Raw genomic sequence first — 25,535 nt, 5'->3', positions numbered from 1 at the left:
TCTCAAGAAGGAGGAAATCCATACCCTCCAACTATCTTGATTTGCCAGGGACAGTCCTGATCAATCCTCTGCCATCCCACCTTTTCTGCTGCTTTTTAAATGTCCTGGTTTCTCTCTCCTCCTCCTTCTTTGTCTCCAGCTAGCTTCTATCGCTGCAAAATGAGTTCAAAGTGCCAACGGGGTTTGCATTCAGTTAGCTCAGTAGGGGAGAAGGGAGAGGAGGATACAAAATCTTGGCCTTCCCAGTCACTCAGGCAAAAGCAAACTGTTGCAGCCTCTCCTAATTTGTGTGTCCTTCCTCTAATACTTTTTGCCATCTTGACCACACTCTGGTGTTGCTTGGCCACACCCCCCCCCCCCCCCCCCCGGTTTTTATCAGGGAAATGTTGGAAGATATGCAAACCTTTCATGACTGCCAAAAGCGCATTTGGATTTGCGTAACATTGCTCAAGCAAATACATTTATATGTAAGTTTGTTTGAACTGGGGAGAAGCAGTACCTTTGCCCTCTTCCAGTCCCAGATGCCAGTTGGGCTATTGATCTATGATTTTCCATTGCCTTATTTTCCAAGCAGTTTGGGTTTCACTCCTCTTTGCACTTTCCCAGTTTTAGGTTTCCTTCATCCTTGTTCTGAAATAGTTTCTAATTATTATTATTTAAAAAGATCCGTACAAAAATGCATGCACATGCTCATGTGCCTTCCTCTTAGTAAGTGCATTTGGCTGTGCCATTTTTGCCTAATGCAGGTACATCTCCCTCCTTCCCACATCTCCCCAAAACAGTGCATTTCTGAATATTATTTGCCTCCACATGGGTCTGTTTTGAAACACCTTTCCCTAGCATACACGCTCGGACTCGGAAGAAGCATCGTACCTTTCAGACCCGAAGACCAAAGGAGAGCCATATTTCAGTTCCCCCTGTGGGTTCAAGAGGGGCAAAATCAAGTAGGTTTCCATCAAAATGCAAAGCGAACAAATCTCTCCCCATGCCAACAGTTGCTAGTGATGGGACATAATCAAATGCAGCCAGCATGAATCTAAAAGGAGATCGCTAACTAGCCAGTTAATCTGCCTCATTGGGAGCAGGGGCTAAAGCAGAGATGAACGCTTTGGTATTTTCATGCAACAGGCATCCACCCGCAGGAAAAAAAACAATTTAAGGGACGCTTGCCAATCTTACTCGGACCACTCTTATTTCTACCTGCTTGACTAACCTCCATCTGAGCTATTTTCTTTTCTGTCATATTCTCAGAAGAGGTCCCAAAGGATCAGCTCCGCATTTTGCAAGATGTGGAACCTGGCAGGCAACGACAGCTCCCACCTCCCTTAAAAAGGGGGTCCCACCAAAAGATTTGGTGCTACGATTTGGGGGGTCCCCACCCTATCCCTCTCTTTGCATGCAACAACTGTTTGGGGGGGACACCATATGGCCATTGATGGTCAAATCGTTGCAGCAACATCCTACCCCTTCCTATTTACAAGGCAGGGAAAGGAACCACCCAAGGTCATAGGTAGGGGCAAAACGAGGTCGAAACGGACGTGCACAAAGAAAGTTTGAAGGGCAGTCTATATAAAAGGGAGCAATGAAGTCAGCGGGAGTTCCTTCTCGCCCATCAGGGTGTCCCGTTTCAGGCTACTGCCTTTGTTCACCACCTTGACTTTGAGGGACATCTTCTTCACGTTCCCGGCCCCCAAGCCGTCAAAGAAGAAATCTTCATTGAAGATGGGGTTCCTGCTGTTTTTGATGATGGTGCTCCGTTGCTTCTGCACCTTGCCCGGGTTCAGGTAGAGGGCCACGCAGCAGTTGATGCTCCGGGCATCGCAGTGCTTGTCATACAGGTCTTCGGCGGTGACCACCCGGATCCTCAGGCGAGCATTGGAAGGGTTGTACTCGGCCGCTAACCGCATGCTGCCGCCTTTATTCAAATTAATGATGTGCTCTTTGTGGAGGCGGTCTTGGGAATCCACCACTGGCATAGGCTGGGGCTGCCCACCACCTGTTGCACCTCCGGTTGGAGGAGTGGCGCAGCGCATGCGCCGTTGTGAGCTAGGGCTGGTGTCGGCTGAGCTGTCATCGGTGGAGAGGGAACTGTTGCGGGCCACTGAGTGTTTCAACTTGATGACTTTGGACTGGCTTTCTTGGCTGAAAATCTTGAGGAGGGACACGGAGCGTGAGAGCAATGGAGAACCAAAAGGGGAAGACTCAGCTGATGAGCAAGTGTCACTCTCCCCGCCACTGAAATAGCGGTAGGGGTTCATGAGGGACATGCTGATGTCCGAAGGGTTGAGGTGGCCACTCTCACCATTTGTCTTGTTCCCCATCGAGGGGGACCTCCGTTGGGAGCTTGGTGAGGAAGACTGTGAGGGGCAGAGGCTGGTGTGCTCGCTGTGAAACAATGACTCCTTCCGCCGGGTATGAGGGCTCTCCATGAGGGTTGCGAACCCATATGACGTCTGGGCCTTGGGCACATATGGAAGCGACATGGCTGTCTGGGACTGAGGGTCTGCGTTGGTGCTGAAGTCCTCCTCAGACATCCATTCATCGGCACTCTCGATTTGGATGATGTGCCGACTTGCGGCCTTCAGGAGGTTCTTGCTCTCTGAGACGGCCTTTACGGGCAAGCGGGGACTCCGCTGGGGCTTGCGGGCCGAGAGGTTCTGCTCAGAGGCCGAAGTGCCCAGGTTGGATTTGGTCTTTCCTTCTGCCCCTTCTGCTTCGGGGGGCACTGTCGGGAGCTTGGGAGGGATGAAGAAATCAGGGATTTTATCAGGCGTCAAGACATTACTGTAGAGAGGACCTTTTGACTGTTTGTCTGTAGAGTCATTGCCCCGGGAGCCTCCATTATCCACCGAGCCACGGATTTTGTCTAGCAGCCACATAGTTCAGAGTCCTCTTTTCCTTCCTTGGGGTCGGGAGAGGAGTTGGGGAGTCTTGAGGAACCTGGTGCAAAATAATAATAGTAATAATAAGAAGAAGAACAACAACAACTACTACAACTTACTACAACAATATGATGCTATTACGCCTCACTTAAAGAAGGATGCAGACAAGTTGGAGCAGGTTCGGAGGAGGGTGACCATGATGATAAGAGGGATGGAGAAAGGTCGAAGGGGTTGTGCATCTTCTGAGGATGAAAGAGTGGGACGTACCCAAGGCCAGACACAGGGCTTCCATGGCTGAGTGAGGATTTGGATCCTAGCCTAGTCTCAGTCCAACACTCAAACCTGGAATTTCTACATATGGAGAAATTCTGATCAAAAAGGAAGTGTAACATAAAGTTCCCTTGGGCAAGTCACACTCTCTCAGCCTCAGAGGATGGCAATGGCAAAACTCCTCTGAAGAAATGTGCCAAGAAAACCTTGTGATAGGTTTGCCTTTTATTTGTTGTTGTTGCGTGCCTTCAAGTCATTTCTGATTTATGGCAATCCTAAAGTGATGCTGTCATGGGGTTTCCTTGGCAAGATTTGTTCACAGGAGGTTTACCATTGCCTTCCCCTGAGGCTGAGAGGGTGTGACTTGCCCAAGGTCTCCCAGTGGGTTTCATGGCCAAGCTGGGAATCGAACCCTGGTCAAATCGCTACAACATTTAAGGGTCTAGGTTACCCTTAAGGCCACTGTAAGTCACTCACAACTGACTTGAAGGCAAACAACAACAACAACATATTCTCACAGGTTATTTGAACCAGAGGCTTTAAAAATACATCCAATTTTTTTTTTTGGGGGGGGGGGGGGATAAGCAAAAAATGACTATTCCACCTAGTAGAGTGATCAATAAGGTGCATCTTTTTCTTCAGATTGCACAAGGATCTGTCCCTGGAACCACATGGCATATAAACTCTCCCATGACACACACACACACATATACCCATCTTTCCAAAGAAACAACTGCCTGAGCAGAGCCACAAATGCTTTGCTCTGCTATAATATCTAGCCACTACCATGCTCAGCTTCTCTTGTGCCCAGATGCCAACGGCTGAGCATCTAGGACTGGCAAAAGGGCTACATTCCCTGGAGATGTGCCCTGCTTCACCTCATCTCACAGACATTAAACTGTAGGCCATGCGCATGGGGTGGGATACGCAGTTCCAGCAACAACAGAGTGACTGGCTAGACCTCTGGAAAAATGGTCTGCCTTTTACAAAAGCAATAAACATTGGCCCGGTTTAACTTCTTTACCAGGGATGATGGCACTTTCTAGCTGTATCGCTGTAGCAAATTCCATCAAACCATCCTCTCCCCCGTCTCTTCCCCCAGATGTTTTCCTCATCTTTTGCAGTCACTAGTGTGTGTGTGAGTGTGTGTATATAAATCAATGCCATGCATGTAGGCTAGCCAGACCCAAAGCAAGTATGTGAAATCCAGGAAAAGGATGAGGTTGGAAGGATAAAATAATGGGGCTATGGGCAATTAGAGGGGAAATCCCAGGTTGGAATGAAAGGAGGGTTGTAGCAAATGAAGCAAATGACAGGTCTGAATCTGCATTACAGAAATAACAATTTGTCACCGCTTTAACTGCCATGGCTCCCTCCTACATAACCCTGGGATCTGTAGTTTTGTGGGATGTTCAGCCTTCCCTGTCAAACTGTCTCAGGGATTAAGGCTGCCACCCCATTGCAGAATTAATGCAGCTGGACACCGCTTAAGCTGTCATGGCTCCATCCTATGGAATCCTAGGATTTGTAGCTTGTTGTGGCACTGGAGCCGTCAGACCGGGACGACTAAATAGCCCACCAAGCTACAAATCCCAGAAGTCCATAGCCATGGGGGTTAAAGCAGTGTGAAACGGCATTCTTTCTGTGGTGCACATATAGCTTCTGTGCTGCTGTTGTTCCAAAAGAAGATCCAACTCAATTCATCTTGGCTTTTGTTTCTTGATTTTTGTTCCAGGAGAACCTCTCGGTGATCCCCTCCCAAAATCCTTTCGGGGTCTCCTTTTAAATGCTGCAGATATTTATACCTAGAGAGGGAATTGGCTTAAAGGTGTAAAGTTGGCGTTTGGTGCCACGACAACATGGCATTGTTGTTGGAGAGATTTTGTACTCAGCTGGAGGTTTAGAGATTTGGGTACAATGCGAAAAACATGATTCTCCTGTTATGGGATTTCCTTTATGACACGACACACTGTCAGATGCAGGTGAGGAATGAAAGCTAACCTCCAGGCTTCTATGTCTGATAAAAACAGTAAATTACAAGCCCGATAGGGCTTGGGATCAGAGCTTATCCTTTATTCCCCCTTGATCAGAATCATCTCCTTCGAAACATAACTCCCCCAGTTTTGGAGCTCTGCGTGAGCCAACCTTGTTTGCGGAGCAGAATTTATGCACTAGGAGCACTTCGTTCTTTCCATCTCTTTGTTTGTTTGTTTTTAATTTCTCGGTTTTGTACAGAGCGTTGGGAAGGTGCTGAGATAAAAGGTTACAGCGGTGGAAAATAACTGCATCCCTATTGCATGAAGATCTTTTGTGGACAATGCTCAGGATCCCAAAACGCTGCACCCAAAGAAGCCTGATCCAATCATAGACACAATCCCGGCATGTTCATACTTTTGCAGCGCTTTACAGACACACCGTTGGAGGGGTAGGACAGTGCACCAAAACAGTCATGGTCTGATCATATGTACATTTCCCCCCCCCCCCTTTTTGCAATGTTTTACTTATGTGCACACAAGTACCTCAGCAAACTGTGGTGTCGAAATAATCTTGCTGCAATCGTACACTCACCCGAAGATTGTTGCGTTTGGTTGGCAGGGTTTTCCCCGACACAAAAGTGGGCATGGAAGTATTGGTAAAACAAAACGCAGCAAGAGTTGCAGTTCAGTTGCTCAGAGTTGTACGTCATGAATACTCCTTTGCAGTTTTATGTGTCTGAGCATCAGTTATGTGGAGGAGCAAACCAAGACGAAGCTGTACCTCTTCAAAAAAGTGAATGCTCTGGTTTGATATTCTCCAAATTAAACTTGAAGCCAAGAGAAGTAGGATGTAGGAGAAGAGAGTCATGGCTTAGCGGCAAAGCCCAGGCTTTGCACTCATAAATCTCCTGTTTCGATCCCTGACAACTCTGGATGTGTTTTGGAAAAGACTGCCAGTCAATGTAGAAAAATCTGTGCTTGATAAATCAAGGGTCTGAGTTGGTACTTAGGGATATAATTCTTTACTGTGGATGCATCGACACTGCAAAAATAATGTAAGGCAAATCTATCATGGGGTTTTCTTGGCTATATTTATTTAGAGTGGGTTAGCCTTTGCCTCCCTGTGAGGCTGAGAGAGTGTGACTTCTCCAAGGTTTCCACTGGGTTTCCATGCCCAAGCAAGACTTTGAATCCTAGTCCCCCAGAATCCTGGAACAGTTCTAAACTGTAGAAATGATGCAGTTTGATACCACTTCAGTTGCCATAGTGCCATCCTACAAAGTCCTGAAAGTCCTACAAAGTCTTTTGCACTGAAGGCTGAAGACATTTTGTAGTAAAACTACAAATCCCAAGATTCCATATGATGGGACTACAACTAAAGCGGGTCCAAACAGGATTATTTTTAGAGTGGTAGATGCACCCAAAAGAAGACATTTTAGCAGTGAAGAAGCTTTCAAAAACCATTTTCAAACGCTGTTTGCAAGTTGAGATGCATTATGTGGCAAAACTTCCACATGCTTGTTTCCTGCACAGAAAGATATAGTTTTCTAGGCAATGCAACCATGCGCAAATTTTGCATGCAACCAATCCCCAGTTGCAGAATTTTCTGTGCAGGAAAACATCATTTTTCTGCACATGAAATAATATATCTATACATACAGATCATGTTCCGCATAGAAAATGCTATTTTCATTGCAAAACAACCACTTCTGAATTTTGTGCCAAAGAGGTCCCAAACTGCAAAGATCCTTGTTAATCCAGGGTTCTTCTCACTGGGAATCCTTAACACTTCTTTTCATTATTTACCTTTTTTCCCTCCAAGATTTTCAAATATTTTTCCACCCCTCATTGGATTAAGGAAGCCTTCTGTGTTTTTGTTTAACTCAAAACCGTGAAGTCTGGAGTTTTGGAGTCGCAATGAGCCTAAACAGAGCACAAAATTCACACACAAAATACATAGGGGCTCATTCTCTCGTATCTCCAGAGTTTGGAGAAAACCCACAGAATTCCAGTGAGGTTAATGGTAATATCAAGATGGATAATTTAAGGATGCTTCACATGTGCCTATATAAACCAGCCCTTTTTATTCAGAACCATAAGGGCTAGAGTATAGAGTTCTTTTATAGGGCAAGGTTTTGCTTAGTGGCAAAACAGTTCCTTTGCATGTATTAGGGCCCAGGTTCAATTGCTGGCATTTGCAACTAGAGCTAGAAAAGGATCCTGATATCCTATTCATAGGGTTGGAAGAGACCCCAAGGGTCATCCCATCCAACCCCATTTTGCCATGAAGGAAGACATAATCCAAGCACTTCCAACAGATGACCATCTGGCCTCTGTTTCAAAATCTCCAAAGAAGGAGACTCCACTACTATCCAAGGCAGAATATTCTTCTGTCCTGCTTTTACCATGAGGACGTTCTTCCTCATGTTTGGTTGGAATCTCTTTTCCTGTAGCTTGCATCCATTGCTCCAGGGTCTAATCTCTGGAGCAGCAGAAAACAAGCTTGCTTCATCCTCAATAGGACATCCCTTCAAACGTTTAAACATGGCATCATGCCCCCCCCCCCCCCCGCCCTTGAATCTTGTCTTTCCTGGGCTAAACATCCCCAGTTCCAGTGTGAAGTTGAAAGCCTTCATGGCCGGCATCCATAGGTTTTTTGGTGGGTTTTTAGGGCTATGTGGCCATGTTCTAGAAGAGTTTATTCCTGATGTTTCGCCAGCATCTGTGGCTGGCATCTGTGGCAGGCATTCTCTGAAGATGCCAGCCATAGATGCTAGCGAAACGTCAGGAATAAACTCTTCTAGAACAGGGCCACATAGCCCAAAAAACCCACAAAAAACTATACCCAGCTCCCTTGGCCATTTCTCAGAGGGCTTGGTTTCCAGATCTGTCATCATTTTGGTCACCTTCCAGCTTGTCAGTATTAGAGGGGTAGCATTACTTCCCTCGATCTGGACACTATATTCCTATGGGTGCAGCCTAGAATGGCATTGGATGAGGTCTGACCGAAGCAGACTATTCAGGAGAGTTGCATAGAAAATCCCAAATTGGAGCTAAATATAAGTTGTTTCTTGCTTTTTGTCTCCTGGATCCGAATGAGTGAAACAAACATGTTTTAACCGAGGTTTGCATTTTGCAAGCCACGTACCTGAACTTTCATGAAGGACCAGGCTTATATTAGCTTTTGGACACATCGGAAGGGAAATCCATCCGAGACAGAAAACAAAGAGGGAATTTTGGGGGGAGAAAGAGAAACCCCTATTCCTCCGATTTCTGAAATGGTTCCTCATGGCTGTTTTGGAGGATGGGAGCAGCTTCAACTGAAGGAGAAGCTGACTTGGAGTTGCAAGAGAATATGACTCAGGGATTTGGTTTCTCCAAAGGCTTTACAAGGTCAAACAAAACCCATAAAGCTCATCAAACAGACTGCCACCTCCTTACAACTCTAATAATAATAATAATTATTATTATTATTATTATTTATTTATTTATTTGTATACCGCCCTGTGGTGAACCAATCCAGGCGGTTGACAACAGTAAATATAACAAGAGTAAAATATAAAATTAAAAACATTATAATCCCTCCCCTCCTTAAGAAAGTATTAAAAAATATGACAGATTAAAAACACAATATCAAAGCATAAAACATAATTAAAACAAACTAAAAACCCTGGTGTCCCTCTGGAGATCCTCAACCATCACTAAAGATGGGGCCATGAGAGGAAAGAGGGGATCAGGGAGCCCGGGCCGGGATGGTTAATCTGGAAAGGCCTGACGGATCTCATCCGGCAGGTCGTTCCAGAGTTTGGGGGCGACAGCAGAGAACGCCCTCTGGGAGGTCGCCGCAAGCCTAGATTTTAGAGGCTGCAGTAAGTTCCTCCCAGAAGACCGGAGAGCGCGGGGAGGAGGCGGTCCCTGAGATAGCTTGGACCCAAGCCATTTAGGGCTTTAAAGGTAATAACCAACACCTTGTACCGAGCCCGGAAGCTAATAGGCAGCCAGTGGAGGGACTTCAGAACCGGAGTAATGTGGTCCCTCCTAGATGTACCAGAAACAAGCCTGGCTGCCATATTTTATACCAGCTGAAGCTTCCGAACCAAGCACAAGGGTAGCCCCAAGTAGAGTGCATTACAGAAGTCTAGGCGTGAGGTTACCAGTGCGTGCACAACAGTTTCGAGATCCCTTTCAGTGGGCGTATCAGCCAAAGCTGATAGCAGGCGCTCCTGACCGTCGCATTTACCTGATTTGTCATCAGGAGCGACGAGTCAAGGAGCACCCCCAGACTGCGAACACAGTCACTGGGGGAGAGTGTGACCCCATCCAGGACTGGAGGTTGCAACCCAATTCTTGGTTTCGGGGCCACTACCGTGAGCACCTCCGCCTTATCTGGATTCAGTTTCAATTTGTTTTTCCTCATCCAGCCCATTACTGCTTGAAGACATTCATTGAGAGAAGAGATGCCATTGGAATTCGAGGACGACGAACGAGACATGGAGAAACAGATTTGGGTGTCATCAGCGTACTGATAACACCCAGCACCATAACTCCGTATTATCTCACCCAGCGGCTTCATATAGATGTTGAATAACATCGGGGACAGAATAGCCCCCTGAGGAACCCCACAAATGAGGTTCCTCTTACTGGAGCTACAGTCCCCGAGCAGCACCCTCTGGGACCGACCCGAGAGGAAGGACCAGAACCACTCTATTCATAATTATTTCTACAGCACACCATCCACCTGTATATTCAGCGCTTAACTTGTTTTATGGAGTAAGAGAAGCCAATAAGAATAAAATTGAGGCCGTCTCTTTGCTATAAAACATACATTCCAACTCAGTACAATCGACCCTCCATAAGCATGGATTTTGTATCCATCATCCACAGCTTGGAAATATTAGATTCCCAAGAGGAAAGCTTGATTTTGCCGTTTTGTATCAGGGACGCCCTTTTACTATGCTATTGTATTTAACGGGACATGAGCATCCGCAGATTTTGGTATCCACAGGGGGCCCTGAAACTAAATCCCAGCAGATACTAAGGGTCCGTTGTATGGGCCACGTGTTGTGTGTTACGGAAGTCCAACCAAGGTTCAACCTTTGGCATCTCCAATTAGAAGCTTGTTCCCAAGCAAAGTTGGGATAGCTTTGACCGCACGGATCTTGGAACTCAGTTATGGAGAGCATCATTGAATCTGCACTAGCAACACGTCTGGATACCCTCAGCCCAAGACAGTGTGATCAAAAGGTAGAGCTAATGGGATTTGTAGCCCAAGACCATCTGGTAGGAGGAGAAAGAGTTAGATGGCTTCAGCAAACTCAATGACAACCATCTAGTATGGGGAGGAAGAGTTTGGCAGGCCTCAGAGTGGCCCCTCTCCCTCCCTAGATATTGCGAGACACATTGCTAACCAGCATTCGACACTGACTGGCTGGCTGGACCAATGGTCTGACCCAGTATAAGATAATGGTATATAACCAAAATTTTGCAACATTTCCAACACTGACTTGCACAACTCACTGTAGAGACACAATGCCTTTCCTGGACAAGTGCTGCTGATGTGTCATTGACCTCATCTGAGTTGCCAGGAGCCTTAAAGAAGAGCATTTCATATCCAGCATATGTCAAGGATCAGTAAAATCCTAATAGCCACTCCTGAGTCCACCCAGACATATAAATCCAGGTGAGGAGACTTAAACCCTGGTGCCAAAATCTGACCCTTCAAGGGCTGACTCCAGCCTCCTGTCGTTCTAACCCAGCTGTCAGTCCCCTTCTCCATGAGATCACTGTATGTGATTTCCCAGTTTTTGTATGTTTTTCAGCCCCATTCTAAAGGGTTGAAAGCCCCTCCTTAGGGTGCATCTACACTGTAGAAATAATGCAGCTTGGTACCAAGTTAACTGCCATGGCACCATCCGACAGAACCTGGGGACTTATAGTTTTGTAAGGCACCAGCACTCTCTGGCAGAGAAGGCTAAAGAGCCTGTGAAACTGTAAATCCCAGGATTCCATAGGATGGAACTACAGCACTTAAAAGTGGTGTCGAACTATGTTATGTCAACAGTGTAGATGCACCCTTAGTTACCAGTAGTGAGACCTCTAAGCTAAAATATCCTCGCCTTCTTGGCCCATGCCTGAAATGTGGCCCCTAACAACTTCTCTGAAATTCAGCCCTTAAAGGTTTCCCATCATCCGAAACACAGTTGTTTCTATCCATTTCCAGTTGTTGTAACTGAATAGGCTTGAGAAATTTATTAGAAAAGGCTGGTGTATGTGTGTTGTTCCCCGATCCTCCCCAGAAAAACAGGACCCCTCCGTCTTGGTAGCCCACACCTTTCTCTATCTTTAAAAGTGAACCTCCAAAGGTGAACCACAAAACCTATGCCCCAAGAAACACATACATTTTCAAAAAGCACACGCACACACAGCAGGTAAAGAAGGGGAGACTGAAACATGGCAAAGCCCCTTGCCTGAAATCTACGACATGTTCAAAATGGGGATTAAAACACACGCATATATATATATATATACACACACACACACACACACACACATATATATATCTTGGTTGCAAAGATTTTAAGTATACAGTTGGTATCGGCTGGGGTTTGGTTCCAGGACCAAAATCCATGGATACTCAAGTCCCATTAAATGCAATGGCACAGTAAGATGGTGCCCCTTGTATAAAATGGCAAAATCAAGGTTTGCTTTTGCGAATGGATGTATTTTTAAAATATTTTCAAACCATGGATGCTTGAGTAAGTGGATAAAAACATCCGTGGATACGGAAGACTGACAGTACTACGTTGCCAAATGCTGTATATTGGATCCATGAACCAAGGAGTGAAACACCAGCAGTTCATTTGGTTGCACACAAACACACAAGACGTGCCCCCTGATCTCCAATACGCATGAGTTGAGTCTTGCTTGCCCATCACAAAAAGGACTGCTCCCTGCATAAGCTCAAGGAAACTCCTAATAGACTTGACACAGCCCAAAGAATACCTCTGGCTTTGTAAACAACTTCTCTGGTGGCGTCTAGCTCGGTTTAACCTGGTTTCTTGAAAAACTCTCCTTTTCTGTTGTCAAATATTTGGACAGGGCTTCTCTCAAACACAGACACTATGCATGCGTCTTGTGATGTCTGGTGCACTTGCGGGAATATTGCCGTTGCTGTTTTAACAGGTGCAAAAGTTTTCTTTCTTGGCGGGTACGGGATCCTTTGGTTCCCTCCAACACCCAAGAAAAACCCTCATATAAAAGTGGGAAAGGGAAGAGAGACCAGTTTTGGACAGGTAATGGCTCTCTGCACATGCTCCGGCCATGCTTTCTGCACATGCTCAGGGTATCCCAAGGCTAGGATAAGTTACAAGGCTGTGCCCTGTCTCTCCGTTCCGAAGTGCAAAAGAAAGCCTTGGTCAAATTTGCAAACCACCTGTTCCAACCGTCCAGTATGTCCGGATGCGACAATATCTTAGGACACTTTCTTGACGTCGGATTTCCAGATGCAATTGGATGTGAAATATACAATTGCAGTATATAGAGAGAGGGAGAGAGGGAGGGCTAGCAACAACTTCTAGTCTGAGGAAGCATTTCAACTAGGATAAGATCAAGTAAAAGAAAGATCTTCTTTTCCAGATATGGGAAAGTGCACAAAGAAAAGCTTCACCTACCTGTAAGCTCAAAAACTCTGCCAAGGAAGGCAAGGAGGACAGAGCTGTGATATCCCAGCCAGGTTTGGATCCTGCAAACCTTTTCCTTTGGCCACGAATGAGGAGACGAAAGAACCTGCGTTCTCTTTTTATACCCGCTCGGTTGGGCACTGTTCATTCATCGCAGACACCCGAAGAAACCTCCCAATTATGATCTTTCCGCAATGTGGCCGTATTCCTCCTAAAAGAGGGGCCACCAGCAGGGTGTTTCTGTTGTTGCCTGCCTGTGCAAAACACACAAACACACATATGTAACCCTGCCCCGGCTCTGTCGTGGAAGAAAAGCTGCCAACTGATCAAAGAGCCTAAGCTGATCTTGGAAAACTGGAAATTATTTGTATGAAATCTCTCCTGCTCTCCCTACCTCTACACCTGCTGCTGAATTCTTCTGTTATGGCAGAAGTGGAGGGGCTGCCTAATACCCTCTTCACATAATAAACCTAACAAAGACCTGGAGGGAAATATGCAGAAATTAATTTGTTTCCCTTGTTTCTTCCCCTCCAACTCCATGCATATGACCTTTGGAAATTATATTATCATTCCCAGAGAGTCCCTCGGTTCAGTGGGTTTGTTTTTAAAGACTGTGGCTGTGCTGGGTTTGCCTTCCCTAAGCAATGCTCTACTTTATGTTCTACTTTAGTTTTTAGTCTTGGGTTGTTTTTATTTGTTTGACGATTTCATGCGATGTTTTATTGCTTTGACGATTTCACGCAGTGCAGGATTTGGGGTTTTGTTCCCTGGCATTATTTCACGGTTCTGCGTCGGTTTTGGTGAAAGCGCACAGAGCGCTCCGGATCTAGTGCAGCATAGAAATGGGGAATTTAGGAGAGGGATAGCAAACAACAAACAAATGCAAATAGGTCTCGGAGTCAACCTAAAACTGAAGGTTAACACACGCTTTGTGTTCATCTATACACACCTTGTCTTGATCCGAACCTGTTTTCAAGCTGCTTGAACTACCCTCCTTTGTTTGGCTGAAGCCTCATCTTCATGCAGAAATAACACAGTTAAAAATGCAGAATTAATACAGTTTAATACCGCTTTAACTGCCTTGGCTTAATGCTACAGTATCCTAGGATTTGTAGCTTTGTGAGATATTGAGTTCAAGTGTCACAACAAACTACAAAACCCAGGATTCTGTAGGATGGAGACAAGGTAGTTAAAGTGGTGAGAAACAGCATTATTTCTAGAGTGCAGATGCAGATTCTTTCTCAATTCTCTCTTTTTTCTGCTTTTTCCTGCTTTCCCACGTTCTTTTCTCTCCTCTTCCAAATTTCCTCTCTGCCTACTGAACTGCTGAGAAAGGCTGCATCTGCACTGCAGAAATAATCCAGTTTGACACCACTTTAACTGCCATGGCGCAAACCGATGGAATTCTGGGAACTGTCGTTTGTTGTGGCACCAGTGCTCCCTGAAAGAGAAAGAAAAATGATGTCTCACAAAACTACCTTTCCCAGAATGGTTCTCCGGCCCCCAAATTTCCAGCATTTGCAGAAACATGAGCGTTTGGAAATACAATTTTAGCAGCCAAAGAAAAGGAGCAGGCAACGTGACCCAGGGAATGCAAATACAGCAAATAGAAGAGTTGCTGGGGGTGATGGATTTTCAGTGCCCTGAAGGGGTATCTACACTGCAGAAATAAAGCAGTTTGACACCACTTTTACTGCCAAATGCAATGCTATGGAATCCTGGGATTTGTAGTTTTATGATATATTTTGCCTTCAGAGTGCTTTGGTGCCATGACAAACTGCAACTCTCAGAATAATTCCATAGAAAGGGAGTAGCCTCTGCCTGCATTGAGAGACCTCCGGACCTATTTGTCTCCAAACTTTGCTCCTCCTTCTTTTTTGGACTCTAGCTCCCAGAAGCCCCACTCAGCTTGGCCAGCAGTCAGGAATTCTGGGAGCTGACGTCCAAAACATCTGGAGGAACAAAGTTTGGGAACCACTGTCCATCTTACCTGACATGCAAATAACATATGAGAGATAATGTAGGCCTAGAGCTCCAACATCATCACTTTTCTTCTTCTGCATGATCTTTTGTCTGATGTTGTCTGATGAAGAAGCCAGTACAACTTTGAAAGTTCACATGTTGTATTTTGTGCATTTTGGTTGTGGATTGTGGATGCTGTTGTACTCCACTGCAGAGGAGACCCCCAAAGACCTTTAGTTCAGCAGAGAAAAGGCAGAAGAGAAAGGCAATGGATACATAAAAGCATATTAGGCCATGCCAAGAGGAAAGAGGTTGGGCACAATGTGCGCTCACAGCAGTGGGCGTAATTCGCATCCTGGATCTAGTGAGGACATGGACGGGGGAGTTTCCCCAGCATTCGACTGAAGGGTGCTTGAAAAGAGATGCGTGTAATGAATCCCCGCCTGAGCATCTTGATCCACTGATGCGCCAAACAAAGCGGAGGGCACTTCAAGGACAAGGCAGCGGCATTGGAGGGCTCTGCAGAGTGCATTAAGTGCTTTAATATTGTGTGGATGGAGAAGAGCAGCAGAAGGATTGCGTGCATGCATGCGTGAGTGTGCGAGTGTGTGCAGAGACTGCATAGAAAGTGTGTGCGAGTGTGCACAGAGACAGTGCAATAGCGTGTCAGGCCGAAAACATAGCATACCTTCCAACATGTCACAGATGAAAACCAGGACAAGTGTGGCCAAGCAAGCAACCTCCAAGTGGGGTCTACAGACAAACTAGGAGAAGGTGCAGCAGTTTGCTTTTGCCTGAGCCAACTGGGAAGGACATGATTCTGCCCTCTCCTCTCCTCCTTGCTGATCTAATTGAGTGTAAACTGCTTTGGCACTTTGAACTGAGTTTGCAGTAACTGAAGTAAGCTGATGACAAAGGGAAAGCAGGACATTTTAAGAGCATCTGGAAAAGTGGGAAGGGAGATGATTAATTGGGATTGTCTCTGCCAAATCAGGGGGGTATGGCAGCCTGTCTGCACAGGCATAACTTCCTACAGGCATTTTTGAGATGAACTGCAGAGTGAGGTAGTATCTCTCCCAATTGCCATTTTGAGAGGAGCTGCGGAGTGAGGCAGCATTACATCCTGCTGACATTAAAAGAGTGTCTGCAGCGTGAGACGGCATCACATCCTGCTGCCATTTTGAGAAGGACTGCAGAGTGAGACAGTATCTCATCCTAATGCCATTTTAAAAGGGTCTGCAACGTGAGACTGATCACTTCCTGACGCCATTTTGTGAGGGTCTGCAGTGTAAGATGGCATCACGTCCAGCTGCCATTTTGAGGGGGATCGTAGACACCACCATTTCCTGCTATCATTTTGAGAGGGACTGCAGAGGAAAACAGAGGGATTGGGGCCTGTTGTGTGGTGGTTAACTATGGAGGGGGTCTTGAGGGGGGGAATTTGTCCCCTGGCACCCAGAGATTTGCCTGCCCCTGTTCCAACCCATCAATGCACCCATACTGTTTACCTGCCAGACAACATTTATTTATTTATGTTTGTTGGCATGACTCATGGCACCACCAGCAGGCAAGTCTCACCTCTGCCCATCTCTTCCTCATGGGCACCAAGGGAACAAGTCCGAGAAAGAGAGAGAAGGGCTGCGAAAAGTGGCCTGTGGCGTCACACCCGAGGAAATTAAGAAGATTCATGCCACCGGCAGTCTCCTCTCGTTAAAGGCCCCTCGCTCGTTAATTCTGCATTTCACCGTCAAGCTGGCACAGCGGGCACGGACATCTCATAAATTACACACCGGCATGCAAAAAGACTCTTTCTTCTATGGCAAACAGTCAGAACCAGGGAAAGAGACCAGTCAGCTGTGGTGAATGTGAGGGCCAGAAATAGATCTGGGCTGTGTTGAATTCGGCACCATATCCCACACTTAGAAGAAGATTTGGGTTTCAAGGGTTGAGGAAGTCAGAGCCATGTACGGAGAGGGTGAACTGCATCTCCCAGTATATCCAAAATATGTGATGGTTGGCTGAAGAAAAGTATCACATAGAATCATAGGACTTTATCACATGGGGAAAATTGGAAGGTTAATCAAGGTTAATCCAGGGTCATCCAAGGTATTTCATGCACTTTTGCAAAAGATTTTGAAACGACGTCAAACGCAAATGGAACGCAATCCAAACGCAATCATGAGACATTCCAGGAATAGCTGAATTAGGAAAAATATTGAATTTATAAATCCTTTTCCACTGCGAATTCGCAGTCAATTCACATTTGCGTTAGTATGAAATGCATCTCCAGTTTGGCCATGGGATTACTATCGGCCATAGGATCCTGTCCTCCCTGTGCATACGCAAAGACGCTAATTTGAGATCAGGAAGCCGATGCATACGTAGTCATGCGATTAATTCATTTGCATTTGCACTGCTTTCTCTTTCGGATGGACTCTGTGTTCGTCTCTGTGTGTGATAAGCTACTACATAATTTCTTATATTTTCAGATTGCCCCCCCTTCTTCTTTTTTTGGGATGGTGATACCTTCCTTCGTGTGAAAAAGTCATAGAACAGAATGGTTCTATGTGATACTTTTATTCAGGCACCCCCTTATCCATGGTTTTATGGATTTTGGGTGTTATTGTATTTTGCATCTCACAGTGGTCAGTCATCCCTGAGGATGGTGGTGCTGTCGGCCAGTATATACACATTATTAGCCAATGGTGTATGTCTGTTGTGTGCCTTCTAGTCATTCCCAACCTATGGAGACCCCAAGAGTGTGTGACTCGGCCAAAGTCACCCAGTGGGTTCCTATGGCTGAGTAAGGATTCGAAACCCTGATCTCTAGAGTCCAAGTCCACAACTCAAACCACACTGGTTCTTCTGAGGATCATGTATTTGTAAACTGGGCAATGGGGAAAAAGGGTGAGAAGAAAATGAACTCCTTTGAATGCATCCCCTAGCCAGCATGGGAGCTGCAGTTCTCTCAAAATTTTCCAAGCTTTGCCCCAGACACAGATCAGAACAGACAGCATTGGACAAGATGAGGCGAGAGGCCAAGCCGTGTCTCATGAAGGGGATTTTTTGGGTATTTTGCATTTATTGTTGACATTTGTGAGCAAGATCACCAACAGAAATGCTCAAGCATCCAGCCACAGGGAAGGTGAATTCGATTAACATCCCAAACCTTCTCAAAAAAACCTGAATTTTGACACCTTGTTCTACACTTATCCAACCTTTTCTTCCTTCCCGCTACCAGCACCATCCATCTGTTCCACTAAGCAAGTGTACAGAATTTCTGCCCATCTGTTGCTGCGTGCACAGATTATTAGCAGAGTTTGGAAACTTTCCTCTCTTTTTTTTTGGAGCCAGACTCTCAGAATCCAGGATGGGAATCTGGAAACCTGAATTTCATTGATTCAACCAGCATAAATCCAGTGAATCCTTTGTTAATGGATCTAGTCTATCTGGAGTACCAATAGGATTTGCCTTCTGTCGGGAGGACTTTGATGGTGTCTTCCTCCATGGCAGAATTGGGTTGGACTGGATGACCCTTGGGGTCTTCTCCAACTCTATGATTCTATGATAGCTGCCAGCCATACATGGCTGAGGGCAAGAATTCATGGCTGCCCCATAGAGATCTGTGGGTTTTGTGTTGTTTTGTTCGGGTTGGGTGTTGTTGTTTTTTGCCCCAATGTCCCACAAAGCTAAACCAGGACTTTCTTTGCAAATAGTACGGTAAATGGTTGTCCTAACAGGTAGGCGGGAGGGAGAACAGAGCAGAGGCAGCAAACAAAAGCTCCAGTGTTTGCATTTTCCCCGACCTGAGAGAAGGAAAACAAATGGCCCAGAACCAGACAGGTTCCTTTATGAGAAACGCAAATGACAGCTGGAAATATTCCAGCCCTGCCCAGCCGCAAACAGTTGGCAAGCGGCTGGTTCCTTGCGTTGTTGTGTGCCTTGAAGTCGTTTCCGACTTATGGTGAACCTATCATGGGGTTTTCTTGGTAAGATTTGTTCAGAAGGGGTTTACCATGGTCTTCCTCTGAGGCTGAGAGAGGGTGACTTGCCCAGGGTTGACTGGTGGCTTTCCATGGCTGAGTAGGGATTTGAACCCTCGTCTCCAGAGTCCAGCACTCAAACCACTAAACCATGCTGGGTCTCCCTCTGAGGTCTCACCAAAGCAGAATAGAGTGGCACTCTTATGTTCCTCAGTTCAGTAAGTGGGAAAGAGGGGTGCCATTTAAAACCATGCGGTCAGAACCAGGTGCATCATTCAGGAGGTGCTGGGGAATGGTCGCTCTGCTCATCGTCCATCTCAAACCCTCCTTCCATTGACCCCTGCTGCCCCCTGCTGCTAGCCAGGGCACCTAGAATCATAGAAGCCTAGAGCTGGAAGAGACCACAATGGCCATGCAGTCCTGTCATGCAGAAACACAGAATCAAAGCACTCTGGACAGATGGCCATCCAGCCTCTGTTTAAAAACCTTCAAATAAGGAGACTCCACCACACTCTGAGGGAGTGTGTTCCACTGTCGAATAGTCTCACTTTCAGGAAGTTCCTCCTAATGTTGGGGTGGAGTCTCTTTTCCTGTAGTTTGAATCCATTGCTCCAGGTCCTATTCTCTGGGGCAGCAGAAAACAAGCTTGCTCCATCCTCAGTGTGACACCCCTTCAAATAATTAAACAGGACTATCATATCGCCTCTTAACCTTCTTTTCAAGCTAAGCATACCTAGCTCCCTAAATCTCTCCTCATAAGGCATGATTTCAAGACCCCTTCTCCATTTTGGTCACCCTCCTCTGGACACGCTCTAGCTTCTCAACATCCTTTTTGAATTGTGTTTCCCAGAACTGGACAGATTATTCCAGATGAGGCTTAACCAAAGCAGAATAAAGTGGCACTATTACTTCCCTCAATCTAGACACTATACTTCTATTGATGCAGCCTAGAATTGCATTGATCTTTTTAGCTTCCGCTTCACACTGGTGGCTCATGTTCAGCTTGTGGTCTACTAGGACTCCTAGATCCCTTTCACATGTTGTCTTGCCAAGCCAGGTGTCCCCCATCCTATATCAGTGCATTTCATTGTTTCTGCCTAAGTGCAGTACTTTACATTTCTCCCTGTTGAAATTCATTGTGTTAGTTTTGGCCCAACTTTCTAATCTATTCAGGTCATTTTGAATTTTGATCCTGTCCTCTGGGATATTTGCTACTCCTCCTAATTTGGTGTCATCTTCAAATTTGATACACATGCCCTCTGTTCCTTCATCCAAATCATGGATAAAGATGTTGAATACCTCTGCAAAATGGGTGGAAGGAGGGATGTAGACAAGGATGAGGATGCCGCCAGGTGTGACCAGATGGGCAGGCAAGGCAGTGGGAGAGAGGAGATGGCATGGCAGTCCATTGCTGCTGCTTTACCGGGTGACACCAACCTTAGTGATGCCACTGCTCTGAACCCGAACACACATAGCACTGAAGGAGGTCTCTTTACTCAGATGTTCTTGCACATCCAAGACTGAAGCCCGTCAACAGAACCAGCCCCATGGGTCTTCCTGGGATCGCCGGTCCTTTTCTTCTCCTTGCCGTCACAATGCCAACACCTTTATTCACTGCCAGGAAGCTATTTCCAGCCCGGCAATGAGACATCGGGCGTTCTTTTTATCTTGCCTTTGTTTCCGACACAATGGCAAAGTGAAAAGTGAGTGGAGTGGTGGGGAGACAAGAGTTGCTAGATAAATAGAAACAGGAAGCCGGAGACAAATTATCAAAGACGAGGGCACAGGCTTGTTCTTTTTTCTTACTCTTAGCTAGGCAGAGGGGAAAGTGGTGGAAAATTAAAACCCAAATGATCAAAAGGCTTGAATACCTTTGTTACAGGTAGGACAAAACATTCCAGGTTTGGAATGGGAGGGAAGAAAATCCTTCAGGTGTGCCCTTCTACCTGTGTTGGTTTTCCTGGCTACTGACTTATACATTGGTTTCTTAACCTCTGGATCACCAGTTACCAATATGGGTTGTCTCCTCTCCCAGTGAATTGCAACCCTGCCCCTTATTTCTTCAGCTCTTGCCTACTCTTCTCTCACCACTTCATCACTGAGTCCCTTCTTCTCCATCTTTACCAACTCCATGTGTTGTCCCTCTCCCTTTTTACCTTCCTTGCCCTTGGCTTCCTCTTCCCTTATGGCTGGCATCTTCATTCACATTGGTGCCAATCTGTGGCATCGCTATGGTTGGCGTCACCCCGGTGTGGTAACTTATGGCATCTCCACCCTCCATTGACCTCCTTCCATACCACACCATAGTCCTGTTTTTTGTACTAATGTTACACAAAACTTGCAGTTTCCATATATCACTGAATGTAAGGGCAATAGCTGTGACCTATACAACTCTCTCTGTGTGTTGTGTGCCTTCAAGTAGTTTCTGACTTATGGAGACCCTACCACAGGGTTTTCTTGGCAAATTCATCAGAGCGGGTTTGCCATTGCCATCCTCTGAGGCTGAGAGAGTGTGACTTGCCCAAGGTCACTCTGTGGCTTTACATGGCCGAGGCAGGATTCGAACTCTGGTCTCCAGAATCCACAGTCCAAAGCTCAAGCCACTAGACCACATTGGCCTAAACAACCAACAAAATTAAAAGTACACCTTTAAATTACAATGTCTTATGCACAGGCTTATGCTTCACATGTACATCGTTTCATGTGGTTATTTATGGTGAAAATTTGTTAAGTGGTGATGTTTTTTCCAGAATATTTAAAAAGTATTTTTAAGATATATAAAAAATATTTTTTTCTACTGGAAAGGGACTCAAGGCAACTTACAAAAAGCCATATGTGCGACTTCATCATCATTGTGTGCCTTCAAGTAATTTCCAACTTATGGCAACCATAAAGCAAGCCTGTTATGGGGTCTTCCTGGCAATATTCGCTCAGAGGGGGTTTGCCTTTGCCTTTGCCTTCCTCTGAGGCTGAGAGAGTATGACTTGCCCACCCAATGGATTGCCATGGCCAAGCAGGGTTTCAAATCGTGGTCTCCAGAGTCATAGTAACTAACTAACAGAATGCCAGCCTTACATTCAAGCCTTTGAACCCAGGTAGTTTGGTGTAAAAATGCACCGAGGGAGTTACACCATTGTAAACTCTACTTGGCACCATTGTGGAACAATTCTGCATACCATTTGCACAACTCCGAACAAGAGATCACCGTAGCGCACATTCTCCTAGAAAATGCAACCGTTTTTATTCAGCCGTTGTGCACAACAGGATTCTGACTTTCACGTCCCCCAAGGTAGAAATTGTAGGGAGGGTCCCTAGAAGATCTTCCCTCCCCTGAAAAAAAAAATGTTAACACCTGGTGAATTGCACAAAAACAATTGCTGCGAAGGCAACCGTGTTCAGGACAGAGACCCTATTTTACTTGCTTTTTTTCCTGGGAGGACGCATTGCACAACTGTGCTAAAATTGGGAATAATATGACATCTCTTCCTCTTCCCATTTTGAGCATCAGAATACTTGATTTTGTGCAAAAGCAAAGGAGGCAAAAATGCTGGACTTGCAGGGAGTTTTAAAGATTTTGAGGCCGAAAAATGACCAAGGATTTTGATAATGTGAGTGGTGTGCGTCTGGAGTTGGCGTCCTGAGAGTCAGGAAATGTTGCAGTTCCCTAGCTGAGCTTTACGGCAAGAACTGGATTGTCTGTCTGTTTGTCTGTTTGTCTGTTTGTTTGTTTGTTTGTTTATCTGTTTATTTGTTTGCTTGCTTGCTTGCTTGCTTTGCCTTTGTCACTCTGATCCACTGCCATGTGTGAAAACAGCAACAAGGAATTGATGGATATCGGGAGAAGGGAGGAAAAGTCTATCACTGCTCGAAAAAAGGCCAGAGGGAAAAGATATATGAAAGAGAGAGAGGCGAATCAAATCAAGAGAACGCATAACAGAGAAACTGCAATACGGAATTATTACCTCCAGCGAAAACTCTCCCGATAGCTCTGCAACATGTATTGACACACATCTCCGCAAAGGAGTGGAGAATCAGGAGTTGCGGGGAACACAATATTGCAGACATCTCCGGTAAACTCACTCCTGTCTACTCATCCTCCTTGGATCTTTGTTCCCTCGGTGCTTTAGTTTCAAGGAAGCCCCCTTTGGCAAAGGTCTAGATAAGCCTCGGCAATTACGGCCACGGAGGAGGTACCAAGGATGCGAAAGATCAAGATGCCTCTGAGATCAGAATGGCAGCAGTGATTCCAGAATCCGCAAAGAAGGCCTGCGCTGGGAAGAATTTGTGGTAATTGGCTGGAGCTGGTTTATCTGAGGCACCGCTAAATGAAGAAGCCTCTGTCTGAGTTTCTAAGCCTCGACTCCAGAGGTTGATGCAATTATCTCGCCGGCACTGAAGATTGTAACAAAAATATAAAATTACAATAAAGAGGTTGCAAATAAAAAGTTGCACACCTCTTCTGGGCCATTGGTGGGAAATAGCCATTGCAGAGGGATGATACCTTAAGGACTTGGGCACTCAAAGTATGAGCATTGGTATGAACACTAGAAGACGGCTTATGGTAGTTCAAGCCATGTGTCTATGGATCTGACCGGTAGCGTCTCTCCACTGAGAGAGATGTGGGGGTTATTCAGATGGTGAAAAATAAAAATAGGACGTGGATTGAATTTTTAATGTCCACATGCATTTTGAATGCACCCGAATCAGTTATGGAGGAACTGCCCAAAAAAACCCCACTTAACCTGGGATAATCGATCTTGGTTTTTTTGTGTTTTCCTAAAAGATTCGCACTGTTGGCTGTGGGAATAAGCCACGCGAACAGGATAAACTGGGATAAAACTCTGCACGCCTTGAACATGTTTTGGAGACATTCCACTTATCTTTATTTGAGTGCTGGCACATGTGAGCAACCAAATCTGCAGAGATGCGCAGAGATGCGGTTCCACAGTGTGAATAACAAACCCAGAACGCGTGAGATTATTCGCATAGTTACGCTAAAAGAAACGACACCTGAATGACCCCCCAGACAGTGAAAATACAGTTGGCTCTCCACATTTGCAGCTTTGACTTTGGCAGATTTGATTATCTGTGGTTTTGATTCATATGTCCTCTCTAGGAATCTCTAGGTCCTCCAGCGCAACTCTACCAGAAATTGACCATAGAGTTGTACTGGAGAACCTAGAAGTTCCTAGAGAAAACATTTATCTAGGCATTTGTAGGTCCTCCAGCATGATTCTATGGTCAACCTCCGGCAGATGTTGACCATAGAGTTGCACTGGGGGACCTGGAGATTCCTAGAGAGGTGTTCTCTCAGGTAAAAAGAATAGTGTTTTGCTATTTGCAGTTTTTCCACATTCGCAAGGGCCCTTCATCCCAACCCCAGCAAATGTGGAGGGACCACTATAATCCCGGTGGAATATGAGTTGGATCTTGAATGTTCACTTGCATTTTGAATGCACCCAAGTAAATTGGGGCTGGCCTACTAAAAAAGCCACTTAACCTAGGATAAGTGTTTTTGTTCCAATCTTTTCCTAAAAGATTCGCATTGTTGGCTGTGTGAATAACCGATGTGAATAGATCCAGATAAACCGGGATAAAGCTCCACGTGCCTTGAGCATGTTTCAAATACATTCCCATTGTCAATTCCATCTTCATTTGACTGCTGGCATGTGTGAGCAACAGAACTCACAGAGATGCACAGAGATGCGGTTCTGGTTTAGAAAAATATTGTGAACTGCAAAACTGGAAAGTGTGAGTGAGATTATGTGCATAGCCACACTGGGGGAAAAACAATGTCTGAACGCCATCTTTTGCTATACATGGCTGTAGCGACAAAAGAGAAGAGCAAATGAGGGCATTGCTCAGCTGAAATTAGAATTTCTCCCCCTCTAAAATGAATTTTTTCTTCAGTCCCCAAATTTCTAGCATTGCAGAGAGTGTGACATGGGAAATGCTTTGCATCTAGAATGCTTCTACGTGTTTTGTTTGCATCCCTTTTTCTTGGGATGCCTAAACTCTATCTAAATGCTTGACTAAAATCTTCAGCTGTTGCAAACATTAGTATTTGGGGGAGCGATTTGAAGGAATATAAGGGGAAATGCCATGATTTTGCCTCACTTCCAATAGCTACTCCTAACTCTTGTCTCCTCTTCCAACTATGTGAAACTTTCCAGTTTCAATCAGATTTGCAGAACCCCTCTGATCTTGGAAGCTAAGCAGTGTCAGCCCTGGTTAGTACATGGATGGGAGATTTCCAATGCATCCCAGGCGCTGTAGGCTACATCCCAGAGAAAGGAATTGGCAAACCACCTCTGAGTGTTCCTTGCCTAGGAAAACCCTATGGAATTCATGAAGTCACCATAGGTTGACCTGAAGTCCCATATGTGTGTTCATGTGCCCATGTGTGTGTCTTCAACTACCCTGTCGACTTAAGGCAAAACTGAATGGCAAGCAATGGCACCAGTGACTGCAGCTCACCAGTTATAAGGAGCATGCGCTAGACTGCTTCCATACATTGCCTGGGCCTTCCTGCATTCCCACACTTGCATCGTGGTGTTTAATGCGCACTTTCCAAGTTACAGAGGAGAAAGGGGGCTTTTTTGCTCTGTTTTTTTTTTTTTTTTTTTTTTGCCCTGGAGCACAGTTTCCTCCCATTTTCAGCCTTTTGCATCGTCTAAGACCTAAAATGGGGTGAAACTGCTTTATTTTGCTAGTGCGGGCAACCCCAAAGAACAAGACTTGGGACATCATCAAACATTTCCATATTTAATAAGAAACATATTC

General features: G+C 45.5%; 1 protein-coding gene across 1 annotated transcript; it reads right to left on the bottom strand.

Moving 5' to 3' along the window:
- Positions 1-369: 369 nt before the first annotated feature.
- On the bottom strand, positions 370-12,884 carry C2CD4C (C2 calcium dependent domain containing 4C). Its single transcript, XM_089537058.1, has 2 exons — positions 12,799-12,884; positions 370-2,940 (listed from the first exon to the last, which is right to left on the bottom strand). Exon 2 carries the CDS (start codon positions 2,877-2,879, stop codon positions 1,566-1,568), a length of 1,314 nt encoding a protein of 437 aa, XP_089393184.1. The 5' UTR covers positions 2,880-2,940; positions 12,799-12,884; the 3' UTR covers positions 370-1,565.
- Between the last annotated feature and the right edge of the window lie 12,651 nt (positions 12,885-25,535).

The sequence above is a fragment of the Sceloporus occidentalis genome, unplaced genomic scaffold (assembly GCF_023333645.1).
Source record: "Sceloporus occidentalis isolate IW3139 unplaced genomic scaffold, rSceOcc1.0.p SCAF_8, whole genome shotgun sequence".
NCBI classification, from domain to species: domain Eukaryota; kingdom Metazoa; phylum Chordata; class Lepidosauria; order Squamata; family Phrynosomatidae; genus Sceloporus; species Sceloporus occidentalis.
This window is presented reverse-complemented; position numbering and strand designations above follow the sequence as displayed.

Bases quoted from the DNA above. Each gene is read 5' to 3' on its own strand.
- C2CD4C (XM_089537058.1), bottom strand. From the start codon at position 2,879: ATGTGGCTGCTAGACAAAATCCGTGGCTCGGTGGATAATGGAGGCTCC.